This window comes from Ovis canadensis, chromosome 6, assembly GCF_042477335.2.
Source record: "Ovis canadensis isolate MfBH-ARS-UI-01 breed Bighorn chromosome 6, ARS-UI_OviCan_v2, whole genome shotgun sequence".
Taxonomy (NCBI): Eukaryota; Metazoa; Chordata; class Mammalia; order Artiodactyla; family Bovidae; genus Ovis; species Ovis canadensis.
The window spans coordinates 133,291,833-133,309,414 of NC_091250.1; the positions used below are offsets into that span (position 1 = coordinate 133,291,833).

The 17,582-nt window shown below is 54.1% G+C and overlaps 1 protein-coding gene and 1 long non-coding RNA gene across 3 annotated transcripts; both read left to right on the plus strand.

Moving 5' to 3' along the window:
* The first annotated feature begins 513 nt into the window (after positions 1 to 513).
* Positions 514 to 14,132, plus strand: SLBP (stem-loop histone mRNA binding protein). 2 transcript variants are annotated; one of them, XM_069594936.1, is made up of 8 exons: positions 514 to 951; positions 1,071 to 1,187; positions 5,556 to 5,660; positions 8,316 to 8,375; positions 8,675 to 8,812; positions 9,329 to 9,478; positions 10,976 to 11,057; positions 13,196 to 14,132. In XM_069594936.1, the coding sequence occupies exons 1-8, from the start codon at positions 893 to 895 to the stop codon at positions 13,310 to 13,312; spliced, it is 828 nt and encodes a 275-aa protein (XP_069451037.1). In that variant the 5' UTR covers positions 514 to 892; the 3' UTR covers positions 13,313 to 14,132. The 2 variants fall into 2 exon arrangements, with proteins under 2 accessions (XP_069451037.1, XP_069451038.1); XM_069594937.1 differs by lacking the exon at positions 8,316 to 8,375 and having other exon boundaries at positions 525 to 951.
* An 889-nt stretch (positions 14,133 to 15,021) lies between these two features.
* Positions 15,022 to 17,146, plus strand: LOC138442227 (uncharacterized). The gene is made up of 2 exons (XR_011257578.1): positions 15,022 to 15,341; positions 15,721 to 17,146. It is a non-coding gene; the product is annotated as an uncharacterized lncRNA (long non-coding RNA).
* The last annotated feature ends 436 nt before the right edge of the window (positions 17,147 to 17,582 follow it).

Consider the following 17,582-nt stretch of genomic DNA (forward strand, 5'->3'; position numbering starts at 1 on the left):
CTGCCCCTGGGATTTCCCAGGCCTGGAATACTGGAGTGGGTTGCCGTTTCCTTCTCCAGGAGATCTTCCCAACCCTGGGATTGAACCCAAGTCTCTTTTATCTTCTTTATTTGCACGCAAGTATCACCACCTAATGCTTGGAGACTGGCCAAAGGCCCAGCCCAGTGAGGGGGGGTAGGGAAGGGAAGGGGTATGTGTGTGTGAAGAACGTGACACAGGCTCACGGGTTGTGTGTGTGTGTGTAAACAACGTGACATAGGCTCAGGGGTCTGGGCATCTGACGCCGGCAGCGAGTTTTCGGGGCGCGAAGCCTGCAGCCCGAGGCTGCCTCCTCTTCCGGGTTCCGGGTTCCCGCCAGCGCGGACAAAGTCCCTGGCGTGCCGACCAATCGGAGAGCGCCCCAAACCTGGGCTCGGCCAATCGGAGGCGCGCGCTTTGCCCCCTCGGCGCGCCCGAGTCGCCGGCCGCCGAATCTCCCGCCAATACGCCTACCCTCCCCCCCGCCCCGCCCGCGAAGGCGCGGCCAATCAGCATCGAGCGGCCCGGCGGCCCGGCCGCCTCCATGGCGGAGGGGACACCCTTCTCTGAGGGCCTCGCCTCAGTCTCCCCGGCGGAGCCCCTTGGCCGCCCGGATGGCAGTGCGCGGGGCAGCGGTTTCGCGGCGGCCGCCCCGGCCTGGGCCGCCTGCGCGGCGCGCGCTGCGGCGGGGCGCCCCCTGGGCCGCGGCCCGATGGTCTCGCCGGCGCGGCGCGCGCGGGAGCCTGGGGGGCGGGGCGGCGCCCTATAAGCGCGGCTGGGGGCGGGGCGCGCGCGTCAGTCGGCGCCGCGCGGAGAGGAGCTCGCGCCCGCCGCCCGCGCCGCCGGCCCCGGGAGCCCCGCTCGCCGCCTCGCCATGGCCTACAGGCCGCGAAGCCCCGCCGGCGGCCAGGACCGTCGCGACCACGACGCCAGGTGAGGTCGGGCCGCGCGCCGGGTGCTCCCGGGCGGGCGCGCGGCGGGCGGGGTCCGGGCGGGGGTCCCGGGCGGGGGGTCCCGGGCCGGCTCGCTCTGACGCGGTCTCTCGTCGCCAGCCCTCCGCCCCCCGCGCGCTGGAGCCTCGGACGCAAGCGCACGGCCGACGGGAGGCGCCGGAAGCCCGAAGACGCCGAGGGCCTCGCAAGGCCGCCCAGCGGCCGCAGACCCGACAGGTGGGCCCGTTGCGGCGGCTGGAGGGGGGGGTGCCTGGGCGGAGGTTCCCCGCACCTGATTGACCGGCCGGGCTCGGGGCGCCCCTGGGTCCCCACCCCTGACGAGTCCCGGCCCCTGTGCGTCACAGCAGGACCGGGAGGCCCCTGAAGATCCGAGGAGGCGTCTCAGTGACGGGTGTCAACAAAACTGGGCTCAGTCTCAGGCAGCGGGCCCTGCTAGGTGCCAGGGGTGGCCTGGAGGGCCGCCAGAAACTTCACAGAGCGTTCCAACAGGGCGAGTCAGGCTCCCCCGAGAGAGTCAGGAAAGTTGGGTGTTGCAGCAGTCACAGAAGGTGGGCGCCAGGAGGCAAACCAAGACTTAGGCTCCAGGACCCTCCGTCCACCCTGAGGCTCCTGAGGCGCTTTCCCCTCTGAGGAGCCTTGGCCATTCTCATGCAGCTTGCGGTTTACTCGAGTGTTTTCTAGGCGGGGCAGCGTGCTGGGGAGGTCAAGACACTGCCAACCATGGTTTTTCTTTTTTGTTCTGCTTATACTCTGACACAGGTGGGTCAGCAAGTCAGACGAGGTATTTCAGGGAAACGAGTGGCTGAAGAGTACACGCAGGGGGTGTCCGGTGGTGAAGGCCGGCGTGCTCTTCAGATCCGTGGTCTGGCAAGGCCTCCGTTGGGATGAGCTGGGAGGTGGTCCCTTGAGGATCCACACACCAGGGCCCTCAGGTGGGGATGCATTTAGCTAGTGTGAGGACTGGCTAGAGGAGGACAAGGGTGGGGCCAGCTGCCATGTCAGGCGAAAGGGGCGGTGAAGACTGCCCAGTGGAGATGGTATGAGGAGCGTGTAGCTTCGGGTAGGCTTCCAAGGCAGGACTCTCAGTACTTGCTGATGGGTTGAGGGGCTGGTGCCGGGAGGAGTCAAAGACGACTCTAGCTTTGAGACCTGGAGACCTTGGTCTCTTATGAAACCTTGTTACCGGGATGAAGAGGATGGTGTGGACCAGACCTGGTCTGCGGAAGGAATTAGGCTTTAAGTTTTTCAGATGAGTAAAGAAAAGATATTGAGAAAGCAGCATCTAACAGTCTGGGTTGGGAGGCACAAATTGAGTTATCAGCACACACGTGACTTTTAAAGATGTGAGAGATCTGGGAAGGATCTTGGGGAAAGATGTGAGAGGAGGAGAGGCTCTAACAGCCCTGGGGCTAGATGTGAGGAATAGGTTATTGTTGACTTGCTAAGTGGAGTTCAGCTCTTTGTGACCCCTTGGACTGCGGCACTCCAGGCTTCCCCATCCTTCACCATCTTCTGGAGTTTGCTCAAACTCATGTCCATTGAGTTAGTGATGCCATCCAACCATCTCATCCTCTGTTGCCCCTTTCTCCTCCTGCCTTCAATGTTTCTCAGTGTTGGAGTCTTTTCCAATAAGTTGGCTCTTCACATCAGGTGGCTAAAGTATTGGAGCTTCAGCATCAGTCCTTGAAATGAATATTCAGGTTTGATTTTCTTGTTGTCCAAGGGACTCTCAAGAGTCTTCTCCAGCACCACAATTTGAAAGCATCAGTTCTTTGGTACTCAGCCTTCTTTATGGTTCAACTCTAACATCCATGCATAATTACTGGAAAAACCACAGCTTTGACCGTATGGATCTTTGTTGGCAAAGGGATATCTCTGAGTTTTAATACAATGTCTAGGTTTGTCGTAGCTTTCCTTCCCAGGAGCTAGTGTCTATATTAATTTCATGGCTGCAGTCACCATCCTCAGTGATTTTGGAACCCAAGAAAATTGTTTCCCCATCTATTTGCCATAAAGTGTTGGGACCGGATGCCATGATCTTAGTTTTTTGAATGTTGAGTTTCAAGCCAGCTTTTTGACTCCTCTTTCATCCTCATCAAGAGGCTCTTTAGTTCCTCTTCACTTTTTGCCATTTAAGTGGTATCATCTGCATATCTGAGGTTATTGATGTTTTCCTGGCAGTTGATTCCAGCTTGTGATTCACCCAGCCCGGCATTTCGCATGATGTACTGTGCATATAAGTTAAATAAGCAGAGTGATGATACACAGCTTTACTGTACTCCTTTCCCAGTTTGGAACCAGTCCGTTGTTCCATATCCGGTTCTAACTGTTGCTTCTTGATCTGCATACAGGTTTCTCAGGAGGCAGGTAAGGTGGTCTGGTATTCCCATCTCTTAAGAATTTTCCACACAAAGTCTTTCAGGTAGTCAATGAAGCAGAAGTAGATGTTTTTCTGGAACTCCATTGCTTTCTCCGTGAGCCAGTCAGTGTTGACAGTTTGATCTTTGGTTCCTCTGCCTTTTCTAAATCTAGCTTATACGTCTGGAAGTTCTTGATTCACATACTTTTGAGGCTTAGCTTGAAGGATTTGAGCATTACCTTGCCAGCAGGTGCAGTGAGCACAGTTGTGCAGTACTTTGAACATTCTTTGGCATTGTCACAAGGCTATCTTTGAGATCAAGCTTTGACCCCTGCAGTGATCTCTCTTTTAACTGAAGACAAAATATTAAGTCCTTAACTGCTTAGTTGCTCTGAAGTTCCTTTGTACCCTGGGATTCTGCCTGGCTCACAGCCACGCAGGCCTGCTGGCTCCTGTGCCAGCATGTTCCTGTCCTGGGCACTGCCCCTGCCGTTTGTTCTGTGTGCTTCTATTCCCACAGTCCCCTGTGGTGGCAGTGGGAGGTGCCTGCAGGTTCTTGGAGAGTGGAGCCATCCACATCTCCAGGAGTGCAAGAACTGATCCCTTTGGAGGGACGTTAGCTCAGTGTGTAAATAAAGATTTTATCTTCCATTTGAGCACTTAGCTAGGGTGAGGTGGGTGAGTGTAATTTGCCTAATCTAAAACATGAGTTTCACTTCCACAAAAGGTAGTTTCTGTTGAGCTACCAAAATGTGAGATGGAGTAAAAGGGCATTGTTCAGTTGCCAAGTTGTGTCTGACTTTGCATCCCCCACGGATTGTAGCCGCCAGGTTTCCCTGTCCTTCATTATCTCCCTGAGTTTGCTCAAACTCATGTCCATTGAGTCAGTGATGTCAACCAACCATCTCATCCTCTGTTGCCCCCTTCTCTTGCCCTCAATCTTTCCCAGCATCAGAGTCTTTTCCAATGAGTTGGCTCTTCACATCAGGTGGCCACACTGTTAGAGCTCCTGCATCAGTCTTTCTAATGAATGTTCAGAGTTGATTTCCTTTAGGATTGATGGTTTGATCTCTTTGCTGTCCAAGGGACTCTCAGAGAGTCTTTTCAGCGCCTTTTAAAGGTTGAGGCACCTGTTGGAGCTGGGAAATGCAGACCTGGGCCTCTTGACACACTGCAGAGGGTTGAGGCCTAACCCTGGGCACACCTCCATTTGATTTTCCTCTGTGTCTGCGATACAAGCTTGAGTCATTTTCACTTGTTCATTAATTTGATTTCAGACCCTACCAACCGTATTTAGACTGTGGAAATTTGTTTTTAGGACTTGAGTTTTTCTGGTTGTGTAACTAAGGGAAGAAATGATAGTTAAGTAAGGGGATTATTCTTTGGTTATTGCTGTTGCATTTTCAAAGCATGCCATTGAGTTTTCAGCTAGAATATATAAAATTGCTTATTCTTGCAGTTGAAGTTAGTTTCTCTTTTTGATGGACCAGTAGTGGCTAATAGAAAGTTGAGGACGAAAGATAAAAATGTGCGTTTACATCTTATCTATAAGTAACAGACATACCAACAATTCTAGCTGCCAGAATTCTTGGCATTAAGCCCCATGCTTTCAAATTGCCTGAACTTGACTGAAGATTTCCTTGAGTTCCAGATAGAACTGAGCTCCTAGATTAAATGTATCCAACTCTAGGGGTGCCTTTATCAGACCAAGCACTGATGTGGTAAGAGCTCTGAAGGGTATTTTTATTCCCCACATTCTAATTATGATGTGATATATTCTGAACCGTTAATTGCATGCATCTGGAAATAGATAGGAGCCGCATTTACTGGGTGTTGGTCACTCTGCTTAGGACTGAGAATGTAGTAACTGCAATCTTTCTTTAAAATGCTTTTGGAAAAACAAAACTCTTTTTACAGAAAAAGTTGTATTAGATAAGTGCATTTCTTGGTGCTGTTGACTTGGTCTGCCTTTCCCCCCATGGACTGTGTCCTCACGATCTAGCCGACACTGGCACAGAGGGAGTGCACGGTTGTTTAACAGAGCCCAGAGAGGCTTGGAGCGAATTGCTGGAACTTGGTGAACTAGGGAGGTAATGGAGCTGATTACTCCGGAGCCCATTTTCTTGGCACTCTCCAAACAACCTCAGAAAATTTCCTGATGGATGATTTGAGAGGAAACTGAAAGTTGTGTCATGGTTCAAATGTGCCTTTTCATTGCTTTGCAGCTTTACCACTCCTGAAGGCCCTAAGCCCCATTCTAGATGTTCAGACTGGGCAAGTGCAGTGGAAGAAGATGAAATGAGGACCAGGGTTAACAAAGAAATCGCAAGGTATATGTTATAGACCACTTTGAAGTGTTATCTGTGGTGTTTTAAAGTGTGTATGAAAATTTGACGCATATCCTAAAGTAGTGGTGGGCCCCCAACCAGCCACATCACAGCTCCTGGGAACTTGTGGGAAATGTGGGTTTTCAGGCCTGCTGGATGGGAACCTGGGTGGGGTCCAGCCCTGTCTTAAGCCCTTCAGGTGAGCCTGCCCACTGCTGTTTGCGGACCAGTGCCTTGGGGCTGTCCTGGGGTGGCTGCGGGTGGGCAGCGGCTGGCTGGGCTGCAGAGAGCCACGGCCCTGTGCGCTGGCCTGCCGCCTGACTGCTCCCCTCCACTGGGGAGTGCGCTCTTGACTGACACCCGCCTCAGGTAACAGCTCAGAAGTGCCAGAGTGCAGGGAAGCCCCTGACTTGGGATCTGTGACCCCTTTGCAGGCCTGCCCAAAGGTGTGTGTGTTCAAGTTCAATTTCAAGCTACTTCCTCTTCCTCAGCTCCTTACAGTTCAGAAGATGATGGCATTCTTCACCCCTGCTTATCCCAAGATGACATTCTCCCTGCTATTTTGGGGCCTTTCTTCCATTTGATAGATGCCATCCAATCCACTGAATGAGCCTTGAGTTAAAATGCTGTGGCTTTAGATTAACTGAAGTATGTTGAGCCAGGAGTCTGTTGGTTCCTAATTCAGAGGCGAAGGTCTGTCCTCACCGCCAGCAGGGAAGCGGGGCCAGATGCTTTCTCTCCATCTGCAGTGGTCAACGGTGTTCAGAGCTGCCTCCAGTGGAAAGGACACAGGCACACTTGGGTTTGGCTATGACCACTTAAGGGGACACTTAATTTCTTTCAGACATAAAAACGTATGTGGGCAGATATCTGCCTGGGTAGAAGAGTGAACTGGGAGTTGACAGGCTCCAGGCAATGGCAACCCGCTCCAGTGTTCTTGCCTGGAGAATCCCAGGGACGGTGTAGCCTGGTGGGCTGCCGTCTGTGGGGTCGCACAGAGTTGGACACGACTGAGGTGACTTAGCAGCAGCAGTATTTTGAATGAGTCGCATGTACATGGATGCTGATTTTTCTCAGCTGTGAGAAGTTAGGCTGTTTGGCTGGGTCTGTGCGGTTTCTGGGTTTGCTCACAGGTTTGTAGCAACTCGGACCATGTGCTTGTGTATTTCTCTTTTTTTCTTCTGACTGCGCTTGGCATGCAGGATCTTGGTTCCCTGACCACGGATTGAACCCATGCTTCCGGCATTGGGAGTGTAGAGTCCTGACCACTGGACTGTGGAGCCCCAGTGCTGTGTGTCTTGATACCCACCTGTCGCCCCTTGCTGGGGACCGTCTCCAGCACCTGTGTGATGCAGGGAGACCCTGTCCGTCCTGACCCTCCTGTTGTTGAACTCCTCTTTGTTCCTCTCTGGATCACACCCTTTCTGATGGAAAGCTGCTGCCTCTGAGCAGACCAGGTGATGGAGCTTTTGATGGTGGTGGTCTGCCTTCCTTCCCACCAGGAGGTGAGGGGTGAGCCGTGAGCTCGCTGTGTATCAAGGCAGTTGGCTCACACTACACACCAGCAGCCTGAAAATTGGAAAATGGGCTTTAGTTACACCTGAGGGTGAAAGTGAAGTCGCTCAGTCGTGTCTGACTCTTTGCAACCCCATGGGCTGTAGCCCACCAGGCTCCTCTGTCTGTGGGATTTTCCAGCAAGAATACTGGAGTGGGTTGCCATTTTCTCAAGAGGATCTTCCCCACCCAGGGATTGAACTCCAGTTTCTCACATTGCAGGCAGACTCTACCCTCTGAGCCACCAGGGAATCCCTTAGTCATACCTGAAAGGGTTCCAGAAAGAATGAGATCCTGCAGAAAGTGACCTCAGGGACTAGCGTTTCAGTTCTCGTGTGATGGCTCCAGACACACACTGTCTCCTGGCGTCCAGACTTCCCTGGGACTTCCCCGCAGACTGGGACCGGGTGAGGCACCTCAGTGTGTGGCCTCTTTTGGACCCTACTGTGAACCTCTAGCTAGAGGCAGTTTCCAGGTCAGATTGTTCTGTGTTTTTTGGTTGGTGATGAGGCACCGCAGTGTGTGGCCTCTTTTGGGCCCTATCGTGAACCTCTACCTAGAGGCAGTTTCCAGGTCAGATTGTTCTGTGTTTTTTTGGTTGGTGACATAACCTTTGCAAAGTTCGGTGTTGGTTGTTGCTGTGCTAGAAAGCAAATTCCCGGTGCATCCACAAGGAAGGAGGTTGGGGGTGGGAAGGTGTGCAGCTTTCCCAAGGTGAGCGGTGCCCAACAGGCATGTGTCTTGTTAATGAGTGATTGTGGTATTAGAAGTAAAGACTTCATTTCAGCTCACATTAGTTTTTCCTGAAGGTTTCAGGGTTAGAGAGATGTAAATTTCCATGGTCTCACCACTTAGCGGGCAGCTTGAGTTTTCTTTCAGAACTGGTTGCTTTAAGTCTCCTGTATGGTCTTGGCAAGCAGCCTTATGTTCTCACCAGAGAATGGTGATTGAAGGAGGTTGGAAATGAAAGAAGCCGCCTTACTGCGACTGTTGCTTAACCCACTCACCAGACCACACCCTCAGAGAGGCTTTGTAGCTCTAGAAGCGTCGAGTTGATTTCTGTACCTTTGTAAAAACAGCAACGTTTATTTACTTTGCTCTCAGATATAAAAGGAAACTCCTCATCAATGACTTTGGAAGAGAGAGAAAGTCATCATCAGGAAGGTAAATGCTATGTAATCGTTTCTTTTCTAATTAATAACCCTGTGACTTACTCATGAAAAATAAGGCGGACATGTGAACGTGAAATGCTGGCTCTCAGTAGTGTTTTCTATTTTTTCTGTTCTTCACTGATTTGAAATACGTATCCTGTACTAAATCTCTGTATATTCAGATTCTAGACTGTTCTGGAGTTAATACAGTTTGGAAATCCAGCGGGCAAGTGCTCTGTTATTGTGTTTACGCATTTTCTTATGTCATGATCTTGTTTGTGAGGTTTGCTGTGTTAATTTCATTTTATTTAGTTCGGATTCGAAGGAGTCTGTGTCTGCGTTGCCGGCCGACTTGGAGACGGATGAAAGTGTCCTGATGCGGAGGCAGAAGCAGATCAACTATGGGAAGAACACCATCGCCTATGACCGCTACATCAAAGAAGTCCCCAGGTAGGCCCGCGCCGCCAGCGTGGGCTGGCCAGGCCACGGGCGTGGGTGCTGAATCTGATTCTGGGTGTAGTTCGCCTGCTAAGAGCTCTCTTATCAGTGATCTTCAGGCACTTACATAAAGAGGAACATGTTGGTGCCTGTGAAACCAAGGACACGAAGACAAGTGACATTTTCATAGTTTAGAGTGTTGGGTGACGTTTGTCAGGAGTAGCTGTCTTGTAAATGTGGGACTGTTAACGTACATGATGGCGAAGGTTCAGTTCAGGTTGCAGATTGTAAAGCTTTCGCTAGAGAAGAGCACGAGCCTTAGCCAGTCTGCGTCAGCAGCATGCGTCCTGCCTCCCACACAGGGATGCAGTGGGAGCTTTACGGGGCGCGGGAGCTGCCGGCCTGAATGCAGGTGTCCTTTGCTGGAGCGTGGATTGCAGGGAAGAGCAATCGGCGAGGTAGCGCTGTTTAGCTCCTGTTCACATGTGGGCCTGCCTGTGCACCAGCATCACCCCTCTGTCCCTGTAGGCACCTTCGACAGCCCGGCGTTCATCCCAAAACCCCCAACAAATTCAAGAAGTACAGTCGGCGGTCGTGGGACCAGCAGATCAGACTCTGGAAGGTGGCTCTGCATTTTTGGGATCCCCCAGCTGAAGAAGGATGTGATTTGCAAGAAATGTACGTCTCTTTGGAGTCCTGTCCCCCCTGTCTGCCGTGATGGCAGCGGCTCTTGCTGTGTGGCAGGTCACCCTGTATCCTGTCTGTCTTGTCTCTGCTAGTGTCTGAAGCTGGCGGTGTGGGCTCCAGGAGGGGCTGGAGGGAGGGATGCGCTTCCTGGGTTGGACTTACTGTTTGTAGCTACACCAAACTGACCTTAGTAGAGGTACATGGGGTTTTCTTTGTTTTCTAAGATAAAATGTTTTGGAAAGCTTGAATAGTTAGGTTGAGCTAGGCAGCTCAGGGGTACGGAATCTGCAAGAGACTTGCACATTGGTCCCTGGGTCGGGAAGACCCCCTGGAGAAGGAGGTGGCAGCCCACTCCAGTATTGCCTGGGAAATCCCATGGACAGAGGAGCTTGGCGGGCTACAGTCCATGGGGCCGCAAAGAGCTGAGCGTGACTCAGGGGCTAAGCAGTAGTGAGCAGGCGCGCTGTGTAGTCCGTTCGCTCCGCTGGGCGGTAGAGACTGGCACAAGCTCGCGAAGCAGCTACGCTCGGTGGCGACTGGGGCTCCCCAGCTGGCTCAGTGGTGAAGAGTGCCTGCCGGTGCAGGAGACACAGGCCCAGTCCCTGGGTCGGGAGGATCCCTGGAGGAGGGAGGACTCCAGTATTCTTGCCTGGAGGGCCCATGGATGGAGGATCCCAGTGTTCAGTCCACAGGGTTGCAGAAGGGTCAGATCTGACTTAGTGGCTGAACAGCAAACGTGAGAGGCTTTCCCTTTTTTTTTTTTTTTTGCCTACGGAAGGTTTTTCTTTCTAACCTCTGTCCAGTGGAGAAGGCCTCGGGTTGAGCTTCTGCCATGTGGTGTGGATGCCGGCTTGGCGGGGAGACGGAGGCTGGCCTGTGGTTCTCTCCTCAGCTCCCTTGTCTGAACTTCTCCCTCCCTCAGAGACCCAGTTAGTCGTCCAAGTGTCTGAGTTTCTGCTCTGAGCTGGGGACATTTATTAGAAGCTGTCAGGTCTGAGGCGAGGTCTGAGGCACGTCTTTGTGAAGTTGGCCTCGCTTCACAGGCATGCCTGGTTTCTTTCCAGTTGCCATTGTTGCCCCATTCTCTCTGTGAGCAGGAGATTGGAAACATGAGTGGTGGTGTGTAGTTTGGTTTGTCAGCGTGTGTCCCCCCAAACTGGGCTTTACTGTCGCCGCTTCTGCTTAGAGGGATGCTTGTGGGCGCGTACAGACAGCTGGCCACGCACAGGAGTGGGCAGCTTGTTGTGTGCTCTGAGCACGGTGGGCATTGTGCCCATGGTGGGCATTGTGCCCGTGGTGGCCGCTGCCAGCCTTCCTCGGGGAGGATTCGGGGGGGGGCATCCCCTCCTCAGGGCGGAGGAGGTGCTGGGAGCGCGCGTGGCGGCATGGCACTGGCAGGGTCTCACGGAACCGGCCTGGTGTGCTTGTCTGCATCGCGTGCCTCCTGGTTCCCTCACGTGGTGGCTGACGCGTGTGTTCACTGCACAGACATCCTGTGGACCTCGGGGAGATGGAGACTGAGTCCGCAGAAAGCAGCTCTGAGTCCCAGACGAGCTCTCAGGACAACTTCGTAAGTGCCTTTCCCTGGGTGAATCTCCCACAAGTGCTGCGGGTTAATTGTTTATGACATACGCCCCTTGATAAACTGAAGTTGAGGCTGAAATTCAATTCTGATGCTTAGAAGCATCATTCTCTGATCTTATTGGAATGTCAGATTTGATGGATCCTTCTTTTAGACTCCGAGTTCAGTCTGACTGATCGACAACACCACTTTCATGTAGAAGTGGAAGGCCTTTTCTGGTTGGGGCATCGGTGCTAGTCAGGCTGTGCAGTCTGTGCTGGTGAACTGTTGGTGCAGGATCACCGGCTAGTTGTCTTGAGTGCAGAGATGCGTTGGGCCTAGGGGTTTCCCCACATTTGCCAGTTTTTAAAGAGTACGTGTTTTGGGATAGGAAAAAAAAACCTCGAAAGATGAGAAGCCGTGTGCAGAATCCTCCATCTCTGATTCTGTGGTTCCTGATTGGGTGTGAGTTCTTCTCTGCATGTGTACAAGCCACACACACACACAGCACTTCACAGCGAAGGGGGCCTTTGTGACCACAGGGGCTTCCCCAGAGGCTCAGCGGTAAAGTCTGCCTGCAATGCAGGTGCCATCCCCGGGTTGGGAAGATCCCCTGGAGGAGGAAATGGCAACCCACTCTAGTACTCTTGCCTGGGAAATCCCATGGACAGAGGAGCCTGATGGGCTGCAGTGTACCAGCTCTCAGAAAGTCGACATGACTGAAGTGACTGAGATCTCACTTGGTATGGAGCCTGCTCCAGTACTTGCATGTATGAATATCCTGCCCACTGAATGGAAAAACAGGTTAAAAACTAGAAGAAGTAAATGTTTTCTTGGAAAATTCAGACTTCATGTAAGACCAGCTTATACTGTGGACAGCTGAGGAGCAGGTAAGAGGGAAGCGCACAGCTGCCTTCCTGCCTGCCGCCCGTCACCCTGGGAAACAGGTACCTGTCCTCCCAGTCACGGGGGCCACCTGCACCCCACGTCTTTTCTGTGACTGTGTGAGGTGCTAGAAGTGGCGCGAACTCCAGTGCAGCAGGGGACACAGATGACTGGTAAGGAATACAGTCACCACGAGTGCTTTTTGAGGGCCAGTGACCTGGAAACTTGCCAAATGAAAACAGGATATTGAACCGCAGGAGGATCCCAGTTGAGTGGGTATTCAGATGCAGGCAGGGCTACAGAGAAACCCATGCCAGGTGATCTTGGCAAGTGGCGTCCTTGATCTGGATTAAGAGTGACCTTCGTCCCAGCTCAGCAGACGGATTCTGATCAGGATTCTGATCGGGCGCTTGTGATCAGACAAGTTGGGGGGGGGGGGCGGCTGTGTAGATAGAGGCAGGGGTCCCGGGGCCTCCAGGGGGAGGCGAAGCGGACGTGGGGGATGTGGGAGGCGAGAGAGCAATCTGGGTGGGAGCAGGCGAGCCGGGGGGAGAGCTGCTCAGCTGAGCACAGACGCCACACTGTCACCGCTGTGCACGGAAGGCCACTGCCGCGCGAACAGGCTCTTCCGCCTGCCCGTTTGTCCCAGAGATACTCTTCACAGGTCTTTTTCTCTCTTTTGATCTGGAGTTTAATCAAGGGTTACATGTTTAATAGCCACGTCTCTCTAGTTCCCTGTGGTTTAGAGCAGTCTTCCCGCTTCCCCCACGAGATGACTTCCTAGAGGGGTTCAGGCTCCTCAGCGGGGGGCTGTCACGTTGGCCGCTTAGATTCGATTCAGGTTGAGCACCTTGGCCCCTGTTTCGGGGTGGAGTGAGGCTGCGTCACCCCAGGGCCAGAGCTGAGGGGGATTCCCTGCCTGGTTTCGGGCGCTTGGCAGTGGTTCTGAGCCACGGCATCGCGGCTCGTCCACATCAGCTCTGGCCACATCAGCTCCGGCACCTTGAGCGGCTGAGGCTCAGAGGCCGTAAAGGGTCGCTCGGTTTCTCATGGGGCAGGGTTGGGGGCTGGAATTTGAGAGGTCAGCTAAAGTTGGACACCACCTGTGAATGTTAATTAACTAACTTCTGGATTCTCTCCCGGGAGTTCCCTGCATTCCTGGGGAGTCTGAGTCCCCCAGAGGTTGAGCAGCCCTGCTCAGCGCCCTCCAGCAGCAAGTCCGGTGCCCCAGGGGCCGCTGAGACTGTGCTTCTGTCTTCCAGGACATGTTCTGCGGCACCCCCACCAAAGTCAGGCACGTGGACCGCCAGGCGGAGGACGAGTTTGACTTGGAGGCCTGTTTAACGGAGCCCCTGAGAGACTTCCCGGCCATGAGCTAACCGGCGCCACCTGGAGGCCGACTGCCCAGCATGCATCCTCGTGTGTAACTGGAGGTTCCTGTTAATAGCTTGCTGTCTCCTGGGGAAGTGTTCTCGCCCTGTTTTCTTAAGAAATGTTAACTTTATGTATAGGGAGTGTACTTTGCATGTTTTAAATTGTAAATGGAACTAAATTCGAGGAAAATTTATCTTGAAGCAGTCTTGCATCAGCTTCAGTCGCTTCATCTCCAACGTCCTTGACGTTAACCTGGAAAGTGTAGCGTAACTGTTTCCACGGGTGATTTAACATTACCTGCTAAACACTGCAGATGTGAAACTGCTACTCGCCAGATGGCTGGCTTGGGTTTAACTGTGTTCTTGGGACCAGTCTGGCATCGACTTTCTTTGCTGGTATCTGAGTGAGTGTTCTCATAATCGGCTCCTTCACCATCTCTATGGAAAGCGTTGGTTTTCTGGCTGTTTGTCAGTATATCAAGGTGGGATTTTTTCCTCATACAGAGCACTGAATAGTCAAAGATGCTAAACTGAGCTGATAAGTTAATGGATTTTATGTAAGTTATACAGTCTTAACTTGGTACTTGTAAATAGCACTGAGTGGGCCTTCTACCTATAATACTCCAAAAGTTAAGGCAGCAGAGGGATTAGAAAGAATTTTTTTTCAATAATCAGTTAATTCACTTTGTAAAATGGCTGTAAAGGATAACATGTACAGATTTTCTGTTCGTATATTCAGTTGTAAACTTCCTAAGACTGTTATGTTTCTATTGCTTTTGTATGGAATGACATTGCAAAAATAAAAACCTTCTTTAACTGACTTAAACTGTGTCGCCAGACAGACTGGCTGCTGGGTGCTGGCTGTGCTGGGAGGAGCTACGTCAGCGTCAGTCCTGGGCACGTGCACGGGGAGGGTGGACACGGAGATGGTGAATGACCTCCTTTTAGTCAGTTTCCACCTCTGCCCTGGGGTCCTGGTCACGCTGAAGCGGGGTCTAGACCTTGGGTGTGGAGCCAGCCATGTCCTGTGTGTGCCTGTCGGCCCCAGTCTGCTCCTGAAGGGAGTGTGTACCCCGCGGGCACTGGGAGGCCAGCGCCTTTCCATGTCTGGGGACCAGGGCTGTACAGTCCACCCTGCAGCCCGAGGGGCTCCCCGCCCATGGTGTGTCTCTGCAGCCTGCAGCTCTGCCCACAGCTCTGCCCACCTCCTTGGAAGTGACACAGCTCCCTTTAAGCAAGGGGTGGGCTCTCGCCACTGTGTTCAAAGTGCTGTGCCGGGGCAGAAGCCCTTCCTGGTTTGTCTCATGCAGCCCTTGCACTGTCCAGCAGCCTCATGGATGGGGGGGGACACAGACGGCTGCTCTAAGCCTGCGCACAGGTACTTGGGGACAGAGTGAGTGTGGCATCAGGTCACAGGGCAGGAGGGCCGCCAGGCAGGGTGGAGGTTGGGAGACGCCTGAGTGCCCCGGGAGCCAGATGTGCCACGGGAGTCGGGAGCATTGGCCCCAGGATGCGGCCAGCACAGAGGCCCAGAGGTGGGAGGCTGGTGGCCAGACTGTCCACACTCACAAGGGGCTCGGCCCGGGGCGCAGGGTGGGCGTGCCTCAGTGCCCGGGAGGGGTGGGGCACTGGGAACCAAAGCAAAGCAGACCCATGCTCCTTAGTGGCCGCCGGCAGCCCTGTGCACACAGGCGTGGAAGACAGGCTGATGGGCTGGATGGGGTTTCTAGGCGGAGCCACAGAGGCGCCCCTGCTTGCCGGGCTCCTGGGGAGCGGGGCCGCTGTCCAGTTGGGGGCGGGCCCTTCCCGGTCCTGGCCTGCTCTCCCCAGAAGCGGCGGAGGGCGGTCCTTAGTGAAGCAGAGCAGGCTGTCAGGACTGTGGAGCTGGAGAGCCTTCCCATCTGAGACGCGCAGGACCCTGTCCCAAGGCACAGAGGGCTTACTCCGAGGAGCCCTGCGTGCCCCCACTCCCGGGGTCCCCCAGACGGGAGTGGTTGGCAGCAGTGGCCCCAGGCTTGGCCCGCCGCGTGTCGGGGTATGTATGTGACGGGGCCTGGGGACAGAGAAGGGGCAGGGAAGTTGTCTCTTGTTCAGGTGTCCTCAGACCCTGAGGACCTTCACCTTGAGGCCTGGATTTAGGGGACTCCGTCCGTCAGAGCCTGTTCTCATGATGGGAACCAGGGCTTCAGGCTGGTGCTGACGGAGAGGGAGACGGGGCCCTTGGGAGCACTGTAAATCTGCGGCCGTAGCGTGGACTGTGTTGGACACAAGCGGGGTGAAGGAGGCAGGCTGGCTGGAGCAGAGGCTGAGGGGTGTGGTCTGGGGTGGGGGGCTTGGGTGGGAGGCATGATCCCTGACTCAGGTCCTGGAAGAGTCGCCCAGCTACCCCTTTGCTGTCACGTCTGTATTTTCAGAATGCTCTTAAGCCCCGAGGAAATCTGTCTTCAGACTTCAGTCCCTGCGGGTGAGTGCTGTTAACATAATCTGGCCTTTCCATGCGAGTGTAACAAGTAACCGGTCGGCTGGGACTGACTGGCCTTTATTCTTGACTCTTGTACTTCGAACCCAGAGGTGTCAGAACTCAATTACATTTGGCCAGCATGATTAATTCTTCACCGTACCAGGCTGATTGTGATCTTGTCGCCAGCGGAGATTCATTTTCCTGTCTCCCGTGTATAGCCGTGGTCGGCTTATCGGGGTTGTCATCCGCAGCCCGGGCCGCTCCTGCGCCAGGACGTCGTCTTTTTCTGCTGGCCCGTTGGGACCCTGCCATCAAGTTGCTGACCCTCTGCCTCTCTGGGAGGAAGATGCTGATGACGCCTCCCGCGTGAGCAGGCAGCCTGCCTGAGCCAACGGCTGCGCTCCCACCGGGTGGTGGCTCTTCTGGTTAAGAGAGGGGTTACAGGAGCGGTTTTGTCCCAGGCAGGCCGACTCGAAAAGTCCTTCTGGGTGAAGTCACAGGATGGCAGTAGCTGAACTGGGAGGACCTTGACGTTAGCTGTTTTCTTGGAACCAGGGTGGGAGAGGGGTGTGTGCCTTTTTAATCACCAGTGTGTATATTTCATGTTTAAGAATCTTGAAGGGAGGCTTCCCTGGTGGCTCAGTGGCAAGGAAATCCGCCTGCCAATGCAGGAGACACTGGTTCCGTCTCTGGTCTGGGAAGATCCCACATGCTAGGGAGCAGGGAACCCTGAGAGCCACAGCTACTGAAAGCCCGGGAGCCGCGGCTGCCGAGCCTGCGCTCTGGAACCACAGCTGCCGAGCCTGCGCTCTGGACCCGGGAGCCGCGGCTGCCGAGCCTGCCTGACCTAGCGCCCGTGCTCAGCAACAGGAGGAGGCCCCGCAATGAGAAGCCTGCGCACCGCAGCGGGAGGGCAGCGCCTGCTCAGTGCAACTAGAGAAGGGCCTGAGCAGCAACGAGGACATAAACACATTAGTGAAACATTATTTTTTTAAGAAAAAGAAGACTCTTGGGGACTTCCCTGGTGGTGCAGTGGTTAAGACTGAGCCCCCGGTGCCGGTGGCCTGGGTTCAGCCCTTCACTGGGGAACTAGATCCCACGTGCCACAGCTGGGACCCAGCACAGCCAAATAAATAATCTTTTTTAAAGGAAGAGTCTTGAGAGGGACTTCCCTGGTGGTTCCGTAGCTAAGACTGTGCCCCCAGTACAGGGGACCTGGGTTCAATCCCTGGTCAAAGAACTAGGTCCCACATGCAACTGAGACCCAGCACAGCCAAAGTAAAAAAAAAGAGTCCTGAGGATTTTTTTGTTTGTTTCAGACTTTTGTTGCTTTCTTGTCAATATTTGCTTTGTAATTACATAAAAATTACATATTTTTACTGGAGTCTAAGCCCCTTTGTAAAACGCACACTTCAGAGATGCCTGTGAAGTTTTCCCGGAAAACCCTCAGTGAAGCGTGCAGGAAGCACAGACTCCGGCACCAGTGCGGCCGCCGGCCTCCCATGAGGTGCTGACTATGTCGGGTCCGCAGAGCCCGCCGCCTGGCGCTTGCAGGCACGTGGAGTGCGGCCCTGCGTCGGTGCCAGCTCCGCCTTCTCCAGCCATGTGACGGGGCCTCTGTGTCCCTGTGGCCGAGACCAGGTAGCAGCACCTCCCAGCAGGCCAGCCCTGAGGATCACAGGAGAGAGCACACGGGATCTTAGTGACGTCGTGACGGCAGCTGTCGTGCCGGCCGAGGGCCCCGTTTAAGATGTCCGCAAAAGCCCCAGGCCCATTAACTCTCACCGATGGGTAGGGTGGGGTGGTCCTCGAACG

Excerpts from the sequence above, each read along its gene's own strand:
- SLBP (XM_069594936.1), top strand. The coding sequence starts at position 893 with ATGGCCTACAGGCCGCGAAGCCCCGCCGGCGGCCAGGACCGTCGCGAC. Across the intron at positions 1,188-5,555 it reads AGCGGCCGCAGACCCGACAG|CTTTACCACTCCTGAAGGCC; the intron begins GTGGGCCCGTTG and ends ATTGCTTTGCAG. Across the intron at positions 8,376-8,674 it reads AGAAAGTCATCATCAGGAAG|TTCGGATTCGAAGGAGTCTG; the intron begins GTAAATGCTATG and ends CATTTTATTTAG.